Source organism: Gopherus flavomarginatus, chromosome 1 (genome assembly GCF_025201925.1).
Source record: "Gopherus flavomarginatus isolate rGopFla2 chromosome 1, rGopFla2.mat.asm, whole genome shotgun sequence".
NCBI classification, from domain to species: Eukaryota; Metazoa; Chordata; order Testudines; family Testudinidae; genus Gopherus; species Gopherus flavomarginatus.
The window spans coordinates 368978060-368991616 of record NC_066617.1 but is presented as its reverse complement, the minus strand read 5'-3'; the positions used below and the strand labels follow the sequence as shown (position 1 = coordinate 368991616).

Here is a 13557-nt window from a genome sequence, read left to right as displayed (position 1 = left end):
AGGGAATGTTAAAAGAGTCCTGTTCTGATTGAATTTATACATTTAAAGCTGGGGTGATGCCATTCAAGGCAATGTTATTGAATTAAGAACTTGTGCCTAAGAATGTATCCCATGTACTGCAAATAGGCAGTGGCTTTATTTGGACTCTCAAGAGTAGAGAAATTTAAAAATTATATACAATGAGACAATGGAACAGGTTTATAAATAGCTTCAGTGCAGGACAGATAAATACAATTACATTTTTTTGCATGCATTTGCCAGGTGTTTACACACATCTCATAATAAAAAGGATCACATTAAGAGGTGGAGGGCCAGAAAGAGTGTCTGTGGGAAAGTCACAGTTGTAAAATCACACAGCGCTGAAATAGATTGTGGAACTCTGAGCCACAAGACATCAATGGGCCCAAGAGTTTAGCAGCATTCAACTAGGTATTGGACGTTTATACAGATAACCTGAAAATACAATTAGAGTAGAGATGATTGTTTCAAAAACTCTTCAATCAGATCTTAACTTTCCTGACTTGCACCACAACATTTGTGGGTGCAGATTATTTCAAAGCATTCTACTGCAGGGTGTCTTCCACTTCCTCTGAAGGATCTAGAACTGGCCACTAGGATCCATGGAATATGGGTCTGATCCACTCTGGCAATGCCTATCTGCCATGTAAATCTAAGACTATGTTTTTGCTGATCTTCCTTGAGCTCCTTGGAGTCTCTAGACTTGCACTGAGAGCAGGAAGATGTCTATCTAAATGTCATCCAGTCTCCTGTCATTTTTCCTTTTAGGAAGGAAAGTTCAGAACTACTCGGACCTGTCTAGTCCATTATGTCAGCTGTCAATGACACAAACTTCAACTCTGCAATGTTCCTTCTCACCGGGATACCTGGGCAGGAAGACGTCCATCCCTGGATCTCTGTCCCCTTCTGCTTAGTGTATGTTCTTTCAGTAGTAGGAAATTCAGTCATTCTGTTCATTATTAAAACAGATCCAAGCCTGCATGAGCCGATGTACATTTTCCTTTCCATGTTGGCCATCACAGACCTTGGCTTATCGATATCCACCATATCGACAACACTGGGTATATTCTTCTTTAACACTAGAGAGATCAGCCTCGATGCGTGTTTTGCCCAGCTGTTCTTCATCCACTTGTTTGAATGCATTGAATCCTCTGTGCTGTTGTTGATGGCCTTTGACCGTTTCATCGCTATCCGTGACCCGCTGAGATATGCTTCCATCTTAACCCTGCCAAGAATAGCCAAGATGGGACTGGTGTGTGTTCTCAGAGGGGTGACTGTAATGCTCCCATTCCCTATTCTCCTGCAACAGTTCCAATATTGTCGATCCAATGTCCTCTCCCATTGCTACTGCATAAACCAGGAGGTCATGAAGATGGCTTGTTCAGATATCAGAATAAACAGCATCTATGGCTTGTGTATTACTCTCTTGACCGAGGGGTTAGACTCGCTGCTCATCTTCCTCTCTTATGTGATGATCCTCAAAACAGTGCTGAGCATCACGTCCCAGGAGGAGGGTCTCAGGGCCCTGAACACCTGCGTGTCCCACCTCTGCGCCGTCCTGCTCTTCTACACACCAATGATCGGCATGACTCTGTTATACAGATTCGGGGAGGGCTCTTCTCCCTTGCTTCAGATTCTCCTGGGCTACACTTCCCTGCTTGTCCCTCCCTTGATTAATCCTCTTGTGTACAGCGTGAAAAGCAAACACCTTCGTGCGAAGATACTCAAGGTGTTCGTCAGGTGAAGGATCAGTTCATCATCTTGCTCCAGCACTTATGACATGTGAGACGAAAAATACTGGCCACCTATTCCATCCTGGACCCTTAAATCCAAGACAACATGAGCTACTGATCTCCACTATGTAGAGATAGGTTCAGATGGGGTCTAAGGCCTGGAGCAATTGTAGAGGGGCTGGTGAGGGAGGGCACGGCACTGGGGAAGGAGACCAAGACAGGCAGCAAAATTTACAAAGTGACTTTGTTCGTTGAGAGCCAGGGGACTGGTTGGATGTTTGTTCATAAAGAACCATATCGGTGCCTGCTCAGACCTCAGAATTCCTCTCGATACAATCAATAAAGAGAAGGGAGGTGGATATTGTTTCCCATTACCCTGGTTTGACACTGTCCTCTCTCTGGTTAAACGTTCGCAGGCCATGAAAAAAAGTGCAGAACTATTTTATTGTCACAATCCTGGCCCATCCTGAGCGTTCTGGTTGCTGTGTGATCCATGAGGGCTGCAGGAGCTGTGGACAGGGGCTATTCAAGGTTCACGGGCACCCACCCTTCCCCCACTCCCTCAGCCAGGTGCTTGTGACTGAGTCATGTCACAGACAGAATTAATGCAGGAGCCTCAGGAGAAGCAGAGCAGAGTTGCATGTGTGAGTGAGGATATGACACACATCAGTCCTGGGAAGTGATTCAGGCCCAGGTTCCCTCCTCCTTCCCTTCATTTGTGCTGTCCCAGCAATGAAAAGGGGTGGAAATGGACCTTAGCTCCCCAACAGAGGTACAGCCAGCTCCAATCCCAGCGCAGCCCATTCACTGCAGGGTGACCACCCTTTCAAAATCAGAAGAGGGATAGAGGCAGGAGCCCTGCCCTCTCTGTGACACTGCCTCACCCCTCTTCTTCCCCTGTGAGGTCCCACCCTCTGCTCTTCTTCTTCCGCCAAGCCTCCACCCCATCTCCAGGACAGAAGCTATAGGTGGGCAGTGGTGAAATGTGTCCTGGTAGCTAGAGCCACTTTGAGGACCACCAGATCCTCCAGCTGCCTTGGACAGGAGGCTGGGGGGGCCAAGAGAAGCCTCCAGTCTGTGTCCCTGCCCCCTAGGACACACCCCAGGGAAGGTGGAGAGTCTTGGGCTCCTCACAGCCTGGGCTCGTGGGGTAGCTCTTTGCATGGCCCGGCTGATGCCTAGACCAGGGGGGAGTGGAGCATCAGGGGAAATGGAGGTATAGGGGGAAGGGCCTAGTGGGAAGAGATGGGCTGGAGGCCTGATCTCCATGGAAAAGCAGCAGGGGCTGCGGCAAGCCTGAGCCCCCAAAAGTAGTTTGGTGAGGGGCTGAGTAAAGGAGGAGCATGAGGCTATGAGGTGGGAGCCCTTGTGTTTTAGAGAAGACTGAATTAATACAAACCCAGACAGGGGGCTCTTTTTTTAAGTACTCCAGGCTGAGAGTAAGTCATTGCAAGGACCTTGGAGGAAAGGGCTGGGCACCTGCAGGGCCACCTCAGGCCACAAGGGGGCACTCTGGCATGGCCCCCATCCACAGGGAGTTGGCCAGAGTGAGCTGTGCACTGGAAAGCTGTTATCACTGTGTGGAGTTTAGCTCAGCCCCCAGGCTGCTCTAAACTCCACTGAGGCAGGGGAAGAACAGGCCAGTGCATCAAACCCCTGTAACTGGCTCCTTGCCATCCCTGCTCTCTGCAGCAAAGGTGGGAGCTCTGCTGGTGCAGCAGAGAATCCAGCCGAACTTCTCACCACCCAGATGGCTGGAAGCCTGGCCATGAGATCTGGGGACTGCTCTGCGACTCAGGACAGCTGGGTGTGATTCCTTTGCCACGTGTGGCCATGGGCTTCTCTGAGCCTCTGCACAGGTGAATAATAGCCCTGCCCTGCCTCACAGTGGAGACCGAAGGATAAATACATACAAGGTGCTCAGATGCTCTAAGACAGTAAGATTGGGGCTATGTGAGAGGTTAAACAGAGCAACACCTCTGACATTTGTTTATAAAAGGCATCTTATCACAGCCTCCTGTGACAGCTGCTTTTGGGAAACCCCATGACTCCAGCATTTTGGTGTCTGCGGCAGATGTGGGGGTGCTCGGGGGTGAGAGTGAAGGGTAAGAATTGGATTTCTGAGAGGAGTTTTAGATCATTGCGGGGATGCCAAGTGGCTCAGCACAGCCACTGGACCCGTGTTTGTGATCCATTGAGGCAGAACGGGTCTAACTGCCAAACAAAGGGAATAACAGACACAAGGACCTTATCTTAGACATCTGCCTGGGCGACAGCAGTGTGGCAAAGGCCAGCTTCACACCTTGGCCCTTCAACGTGGACACAGCTGAGCACTACGGAGACTGGGCCCAGGTTCACACAGGTTTCAGCAAAGTCTGATTCCAAAAGAAAATGACAAACAGATGGGAAGATGCTCTCAGAGACACAGGGAATTTAGGCTGGGTCCCAAGAGCTCCTTGGCTTCCCAAAAGAATGTAAGGTGGGGCAGTTTTGTTTGTCTATCTCCGCAGTAAAGCCTGTCTAACTTAGCTTGCAGTGATACATGAGATAGATTAGTGTAGACGTGTGACAGCTGCCTGATATTTTAAAAGAATTTTCCCCAATGCATTTTGCTGTTTGCCAATAAACCTACTAGTTTTAAGGAGGCTGGGGGTGACTTTATAGCTCTGGTCACAAGCACCCAAAGGGAAGAGACTGAGGTGTCCAACTGGATCGTCTCAGTGATAAGCATTTAGAATAGATGGACTGTTCTCAGGTCAAAGAATGGGACAATTGTGAGATTCCCCCCAAAGCAGGAAAGGACCTGATTTAAAGGGTAAAGAGTCCATATATCCAGTGTAACTGTGACAATCCTGATACTTTTTCACCAGCGGATATAATTGTTTAGTGCCTATCAGCATTCAGGGTAGTGACTTCTTCAAGTTGCACCCAAGATAATGATCTTCTCAAAATAATGAGTCATAGAGTTATAGAATTTGAGGCCAGATGGAGCCATTAAATCATCTAGTTCAGCTGTCCCCCGCCCCCTCCCCAGGTCACTAGCCCCAGAGAGGAAGGATGAGTCAAGGTTGAAGTGCTGGCCTGGGACTCAGAAGAACTGGCTGCAGTTCCAGGCTCTTCCACAGACTTCTTCTGTGACCTTGGGCAACTCACTTAGTCCCTCCATGCTTCAGCAACATGTGTTTTAATATGGCTGAATACAGAGGTTTACATCCAGCAGCAAGGGATGCAGGCCATCCTTACCGGATGGGGGACTCAATCCTGGGAAGCAGTGACTCTGAATAAGACTTGGGGGTCAGAATTGGCTGAACATGAGAGCCCAGTGCAGCGCTACAGACGAGAAAGCTAGTGCAATCTGGGATGTACAACCAGGGGAATCTCACGTAGGGGCAGAGAGGTCATTTTCCCTTTGTATTTATCACCGGTGTGACCACTGCTGGGATCCTCTGTCCAGTTGTCCAGTTCTGGTGTCTATAGTTCAAGAAGGATGTTGATAAATCGGAGAGGGTTTCAGAAAAGATCCCAGAGCATGATTAAATTATTATTGTTTTAAAAATAAAGGTAATTAACCATTGGAACAATTTACCAAGGGCCGTGGCAGATTCTCCATCACTGACAATTGCTAAATCAAGGCAGGAGATTGTTCTAACTCTGCTCTAGGAGTTATTGTGGGGCAGGTCTCTGGTCTGTCTGTGCAGGGGGTCAGACTAGGTGATCACAGTGGTGCCTTCTGGTCTTGGGATCTGCCCAGTGGAGTTAATAGCACTGCCCTCCTGCATGGGGTGTTGTACTGATCAATGTGTAACTGATTGTGAGGCGCTTGGACACTACAATAATTGGGGCCAGAGCTCAGAGCTTTAGAGAGATTTCAGCTCTGTGTACTTCATAAGGATGATTTGGGTCACTGGGTGGAGAACCTGAACTCTTCCCAACACCTCTTAGTGATAAGACCTGTCATTAGCACAATCCCCTTTGACGAGGGAGTTCTGGGCCCCTCCTGCAGCTCAGCAGTAAGAGGGGGCATCAGGATGTTCTCTCAGAGAGTGATGGATCTGGAGAGCAGTGCCTGGCCCAACACAGCTCTGCTGCGATGCCCCTTGGGCTGAACCTGACCCCCACCTTCTCTATGACCAATGAGAGACTCTCTAGCGCTGGAGATAGACCTCAAATCCTGCATCCCAATTTCCATCATCACAAAGTTTGCGTTCGCTGGAGCTGGGTGGTTTTTTGGGGGTCCAATAGGGAGTTAGCAGCAAGCACTTGGAGCTGGGCTTGGATCACTCCCCTTTCTATTAAGAGTGTGCATGGCTTTGATTACTGGGTGTGTGCATGTGTCATGCCTGAATAATGGGAGAGAACATATGAGCTGTGCCTCAGGATCCAGTGACTCTTCGACTCATGTCCGGCTGTCTGTGGCATAACCCGGTTCCTTACAGCATGGGACTCTGTAGCCTGGTACATCTCTGTCAGTGTGTGATGAGAAATATCCACTAACTAAACCTCAGTGCCGGCCTTCTGCAGGAGCTCTGCTTGAGATACAGCATCAGTGCCAGCAACTGGGATTTTACTGGGATTCTCACACTAGTTCCTCTCTTCTTAGAGCCCCAACTTCTGGAATCCAGACACTCTGCAGGAATCTCAGCTTTCAGTTTTCCAAAGATTTTTTTTTAAATGAGTTACTAGAAACCCTGAATCAATTGCACCTCAAAAGGCTGAGAAACCAAAGACACACGAAAACGAACCCCATATTAGTGTATTTTAAATCCTATTATTTTTAATACAATCTCATTATTTTTTAGGGATGTGACTCATACTAGTTGAATGGGGCTTGACAATACTGCGTACTTAGTTCAAAAGATCTGAACAGCAAGCAGCAAAAGACACAGCAATTAACAGGATTTTGTATAAAGTACATCAAAAGCAGCAACCCCCAAACAATCAGTGGGGTCACTGGACAATTGAGGTGGTAAAGGAGCAGTCCAGGAAGATGAGGCTGTTGCCAAGAGGCTAAATGAATTCTTTGCATTGCTCTTCACTTTAGAGAATGTGAGGGAGATTTCCAGTCCTGAGCCATTCTTCTTAGGTGATACATCAGGGCCTCAGATATATGGAGAAGATGCACATATAAGGTGAGTTGGTGGCTTTGCAGGAAATGTGCGGTAAGTGGGAGGGGGATGTGGGGTGAAAAGAGGGGGTGAGGGGAATTTGGGATGTGCAGGGCTGTGGTGGCCAGAGAAAGAGGCGACTTTCCCCAGCTCCAGAGCTGCAGCTGCCGGGGAGAGATGGCCCTCCCTCCTAGCTTCAGTTCAGGGGCTGCTGCAGTGGAGGTGCGAGGGCACATCCACTGCATTAGAAAGGTAACACTACTGATATCAAAATATGAGTTGTGTTCTCTTATTTCCAGAACAATTTTTTTTGTTATATAGAGTTTTTATCCAAATAACGGTCTCAAGTGGCAGTAGGGGAAGTTTAAGCTCATACTAGGATTAACTTTTTCACTAGGAGGCTGGTGAAGCATTGGAATGGGTTCCCTAGGGAGGTGGTGGAATCTCCTTCCTTAGAGGTTTTTAAGGTCAGACTTGACAAAGCCCTGGCTGGGGTGATTTAGTTGGGGATTAGCCCTGTTTTGAGCAGGGAGTTGGACTAGATACCTCCTGAGGTCCTTTCCAACCCTCATGTTCTATGATTCTATGATTAGCTATTTGTGTCATCTGGTAGAGAGGACCATTTAAATGACAGGTTTCATAACAATTTAGTAGTCCAGCAATTTGATATTTGAGTTCCTTCAGAACTCTTGAGTGAATATCATCTGGTTCTGGTGACTTTTACTGTTTAATTTATCAGTTTGGACTGAAACCTCTGTGGCCAATTATGACTGTGGTGCAGTCTGGGAGCCGGTTTAACTAATGAGCCCCCAACAATTCAGCTGGGAAGACATCTCTCAAGGTGCTCTGGGGGTGACACAGCCAGGCTCTCCAGGCCCTGTTATCACCAAGCACGACAGAAGGTGGTGCCACCCACCCAACTGACCTACCTGAGTGCTTTACCTAAGCCACTCGTACACAAATAGGAGACAACATCCAATTTACCTGCTCCCCAGCCTTGCATCCTTGTTGCAGAATAATCCCAGAATTATACAGTCTTGCACTGCACAGGTATCTGTACAACACAAACTCATTAATAGGGGTCACTGTCCCCTCAATGAATCATAGAATCATAGTAGATAAGAATTGGAGGAGACCTCAGGAGGTCATCTAGTCCAATCCTCTGCTCAAAGCAGGACGAACCCCAACGAAATCATCCCAGCCAGGGCTTTGTAAAGTTGGACCTTAAAAACCTCTAAGGATGAAGATTCTACCACCTCCCTAGGTAACGCATTCCAGTGCTTCACCACCCTCTTAGTGAAATCGTGTTTCCTAATATCCAACCTAGACCTCCCCCACTGCAACTTGAGACCATTGCTCCTTGTCCTGTCATCTGCCACCACTGAGGACAGCTTAGTTCCATCCTCTTTAGACCCCCCCTTCAGATAGTTCAAAGCTGCTATCAAAACTCCTCCCCACACTCTTCTCTTCTGCATAGTAAATAAGCCCAGTCCCCTTAGCCTCTCCTCATAAGTTATGTGCAACAGACCCCTAATCATTTTCTTTGTCCTGTGCTAGACTCTCTCCAATTTCTCCACATCCTTTCTCTCCTGGGGAGCCCAAAACTGAATGCAATAGTCCAGATGAGGCCTTACCAGTGATGAATAGAGTGATATAATCACTTTGATCTGTTGGCAATGATCCTGCTAATGAAGCCCAATATGCTGTTAACCTTCTTGGCAACAAGGGCACACTGCTGACTCATATCCACCTTCTTGTCTATTCTAAGGCCCAGGTCCTTTTCTGCAGAACTGTCGCTTAGCTAGTGGGTCCTCAGACTGTAGCAGTTAATGGGATTCTTCTGTCCTAAGTGCGGGACTCTGCAATTGTCCCTATTGAATCTCATCAGATTTCTTTTGACCCAATCCTCCAATTTCTCTAGGTCACTCTGGACTCTATCGCTACCCTTCAGTGGATCTACCTCTCCCCACAGTTTAGTATCATCCACAAGCTTGCTGAGGGTCCAGTCCATCCCAATGGGAGATAGATAGGCAAGAGCTTCAGCGCACCTTCACTATATATGGAAAGGTAGAAACCTCCAAATCAGTCAATGGCTAAGGTGCTGTGCACATCAGATTCTTTAACCAGCCTTCCCAACCCTGTACATCCCTGTCCACCTTGTAAAACATCCCTTCATCAGATCCTCCAGGCAGTGCCTGCTGTGACAGGCCCTGGTAGCACATTTCTGATGAAACTGTGCTAGCCAGGATCTGGAGTTGTGGAAGGACAGACATGGCGGGTGGGCCTAGCTTCCAGTGCATCACTGTGATCTGTGCATCACTTTGGGAATCCCTGGTTCCTGGTTCCCCCTTTTCATTCCTCAGGGAGAAGGGAAGGGACCTCCACTCCTGGAATGATCTAAGAGAAATTTCTTTGTATGGAGCCTTGTAGAATCTCCCTTCCCTGGCTGTTCCTTGGGTTTGTAAGGCAGAAAGGAGGCTGCTGAGAAAAATCTGCTCCTATATTATTGTTATTCCTATTCCTATTGTTATTATATATTGTTATTAGTCTATTTTATTTTATTTAAGGAAGATCAAACTGTGACATCGTAACCGTTAGCGCTCGGCCGCCCTCGAGATAGCCATGTGACTAATCAGAACCACAGGAACATTGATGACAGGCCCAGATTCCAGGAATAGAACCTGCAGGAGGGCTCGGGGTTCAGCTCAGTTGAGTAGGATCACCAGGCATCCCCTGTTAATTGTCATTCTAAAATTTGCATTGGCAATGATGGGGTTAAAGCTGGTGCACACTGAGCCAAGCAGCTGAGATTCCCTGATGGCCAAGTGGCCCCCAAGGGAATGTGCAGACATGCTTCATAAAGATACCTGCCTCCGTGTCTGAACAGATACTGTCTGCTGCCCATGCAACCTCACTGATGACTTCTTGTCCTTTTGGGTGAAAACTTCTGGTGTCAGCAGCTCCACATCTAGCAGGATTTGGGTACGTTGGCAGGTTTCACTATCTTTAAAATGCGAAGAGAAGGGGAAAGCCGGAAAGTTGTTTCCATTTGCAAATGTTCTGTGCTGCAGCAGAGGACTCAGCTGGGCTGTCGGGGTGATACAGTAACAGGGACTGGGGGCAGGCAGCGCTAGGTAGCTTGGGAACCCCTCCACTACATCTGCCCAGGGTTCATGGTCGGTTATTCAAGCTACACAGAAATCTGAGATTCAAAGTGAGATTGAAGTGCAAACCCTGATGCCCCAAGACAGGATTTGTCAAGGGCTCCCATTTCTAGAAATACTATAAGTTCTGGACCCGATCCTGTCAGAGGCTGAGCTATAAGAGACCCCATGGAATATCAGTGACTAATTCCCAAATCGCCTCAGGTTTATTTGCTTCTGGAAATTTAATCAGCAAATAATTTTCAAAGGTTTTATTCTCTGGCATGATTGTGAATGCAGGAATTCGGAGTTGAGTTGCTCTGTTTTTCAACTGTCTAAGGGCTCCAGAATTTCTTCCTTTTAGAGACCCATCAGAGTTACGGGGCTACTGACATCTCTGCCCCCCTCTGGTCTCCGAGTTCCAGATGTCAGGTCTTGTACCCTGCCCTCTCCTGGGGTGGAATCTCATGATCCTCTCACCCTCCGACCCTGGGCTACAGCACACTGTGTGTCAACTGTTGGTAGAGCAGATCCAAGACGGTTTGGTGCCCATAGTCCATCTCTCTGGGAGTCTGTGAGCAGTGGTGAGTCGAGTGATCAGTCAGACTGCTGGAAACAAAATACTATTTATCTGAACAGCACAAAAAGAGACTAACATGGAAGAATAAGAGAGTTTTCAGTTAACAGTCTATACCATCTCTGACCACGAGGCCTCCAAATCTGACGGGGACACAGGCAGGCCAAAGGCCATCAGACTTCCCCAGAGGTGTCTGTGTCTTTCAATCTGAAGAGCTTATCATCAATAGCTGCCCCATCTCTGAACAGCATCCCAGCCCTGGCAAAATAGTTGCGTAACGTGACTGTAGCTCAAAACAGGTTCTTCCCAGCCTGTATCTCTGGTATTCACTCTCGAAATCCCATGTACTGCAAAGAGGCAGTGGCATAATTTGAACTCTCAGGAGTGGAGAAAATAGATAGATAGATAGATATGAGGCACTGAAATCTGTTTATAAATAGCTTCAGTGCAGGACAGATAAATACAATGACAGCTTTTACCATTCTCTTGCCATATGTTTACACACGTCAAGATAAAATGGGCCACTCTCAGAAGTGGAGGGCCAGAAAGGTTGTCTGTGTGAAGGTCACAACTGTAAAATCACACAGCACATGTAGGGGACCCCAGAAGACATTGTTACGGTTTAGCTAGGGCCTGCGCTCTCTCAAGGAGAGGTTATTAGCGGACAGAAGTTGCTAGCAGCTGCTGCTTCTAACCGGTTAGAACTGCCCTGTGTGGGAAGCCCCGGTGTTTTGGGGAACTGCAGAAAGTCCCTGGCCCGAGGCCAGGGTAGGCGGCCATTGCTGTTGGAAAGTCCCCCATTGCATATGTAGAGGCTGCTTTGCATGCTATTAGCATGATGCTATAATTGCTGTGGGCTGGAGCTTGCGCATTGGACTTCGCACCTGACCGAGCTGTTCGGACGTTGGACTCCCCAAGCCAGTGGCAGCAACACGTGGAGTCCCAGTTGCGGGTGTGTCACTTAATCATTAAAGCCAATTATTTCACCTGTGTGTGGGGGCCTTGTCCTTGCAGAGCATCCAGGCACGCAACAGTGCTCAAGTAGGCTGTGGAATTCAAAGCCACAAGATATCAATGGAGGCAAGAATTTAGCAATATTCAGAGAGGGACTGTAGGCATATATGGATTACCAGAATATTTAATTACAGTAGTGACAACTTTTTAAAAAAGTCTGTGAAGGGCTCAAAACCTTTCTGATTTACAGAACAAAATCTTGGGTCTCAGAGGGCAGGGGAATTTTCCCTGGTAGCAGGTTATCTCATAGATGCCTATTGAAAGGCTTCTTCTATGTTCACGTGCAGCATCTGGTACTGGTCACTGGATACTGGGCTATATGGACTATAGGTCTGATCCAGCCTGGGATTGCCTATCCTCCTCTCGTTGTTGTAAATCCAAGACTATATTTTTGATGATCTGCCTTAAGCTCTTTGGTGTCTCTAGACTTGCACCGAGAGCAGAAAGGTGTATTGTTAAATATCATGTAGTCTCTTGTCCTTTTTTCTTTTCAGTAAGGAAAGTTAAAAATTTCTTGGACCTGCCCAGTACATTATGTCAGCTGTCAATGACACCAAATTCAACTCTGCAGTGTTCCTTCTCACCGGGATACCTGGGCAGGAAGATGTCCATCTCTGGATCTCTGTCTCCTTCTGCTTCATGTATGCTATTTCAATAGTAGGAAATTCAGTCATTCTCTTCATTATAAAAACAGATGCAAGCCTGCATGAGCCCATGTACATTTTCCTTTCCATGTTGGCCGTCACAGACCTTGGCATATTGATATCCACCATGCCAACGATACTGGGCATATATTTGTTTAACTCTCGGGAGATCAGCTTCGAAGCCTGTTTTGCTCAGCTGTTCTTCATCCACTCGCTTCAGTTAAATGAATCCTCTATGCTCTTGTTGATGGCCTTTGATCGCTTCGTCGCAATCTGTAACCCACTGAGATATACTTCCATCTTAACCGTGCAGACAACAGACAATATGGGACTGATAAGTGTGCTAAGAAGTTTGACTGTAATATTCCCACTCCCGTTTCTACTGAAAAGGTTCCGATACTGTCAAGCCAATGTCCTCTCCCATTCTTATTGCCTGCACGCGGAGGTCATGAAGATGGCTTGTTCTGATATCTCAGTGAACAGCATCTACGGCTTGTTTATTACATTCTTAACGGTGGGATTGGACTTGCTGCTCATCTTCCTTTCTTATGTGATGATCCTTAATACAGCATTGAGCATCGCGTCCAATGCAGAGTGCCTCAGGGCCCTGAACACCTGCGTCTCCCACCTCTGCGCCGTCCTGCTCTTCTACACACCAATGATCGGCCTGTCTGTGATACACAGATTTGGAAAGGGATCATCTCCCTTGCTTCAAACTGTCCTGAGCTACATCTCCCTGCTGCTCCCACCTCTGATTAATCCAATCGTGTACAGCATGAAAAGCAGACACCTGCGTGCGGGGATAAGTAGGGCATTAGTCAAGTGCAGGGTCAGTTCATGAACCACTTGCAGCACTGCTGTCATGGGAGACGATAAACACGGACCGCCTATTCCATCCTGGATCCTTACATCCAAGACAAGAAGAGCTATTGATCTCCACTCTGTAGAGCGAGGTTTAGACGGGGTCTAATATCTGGAGCAATGGGACGGGTTGGAGAGGGAGGACAGGGCACTGGGGGAAGGAGACCAAGGCAGGCATCAGCATTGACCGAGTGACTGTGTTCGTGGACAGCCAGAGGACCGGTGGAATGTTAGCCCCAAAATTGCCACATTGGTGACTGCTCCGAATTTAGAATTCCTGTGGATAGTCAATAAAGAGAAGGGACGTGGATGTTGTTTCTCATTACATCTGGCCTGTCACTGTCCTGCCTGTGGTTAAATATCCACAAGTCATAAAAATGCTGTTCGGCAGTTGTAGTCCTGGCCCTTCATGAGCCCTCTGGGCACTGTGTGATCCATGGAGGCTGCTCCAGCTGTGGTCAG

General features: G+C 47.6%; 2 protein-coding genes across 2 annotated transcripts; both read left to right on the top strand.

Annotated features, from left to right (window-relative positions):
- The first annotated feature begins 796 nt into the window (after window positions 1-796).
- Window positions 797-1762, top strand: LOC127037842 (olfactory receptor 51G2-like). The gene has a single exon (XM_050930012.1). It carries the CDS (start codon window positions 827-829, stop codon window positions 1760-1762), a length of 936 nt encoding a protein of 311 aa, XP_050785969.1. The 5' UTR covers window positions 797-826.
- Window positions 1763-12124: 10362 nt separating this feature from the next.
- On the top strand, window positions 12125-13124 carry LOC127048947 (olfactory receptor 51G2-like). The gene has a single exon (XM_050949131.1). The coding sequence runs from the start codon at window positions 12125-12127 to the stop codon at window positions 13073-13075; it is 951 nt and encodes a 316-aa protein (XP_050805088.1). The 3' UTR covers window positions 13076-13124.
- Window positions 13125-13557: the final 433 nt, after the last annotated feature.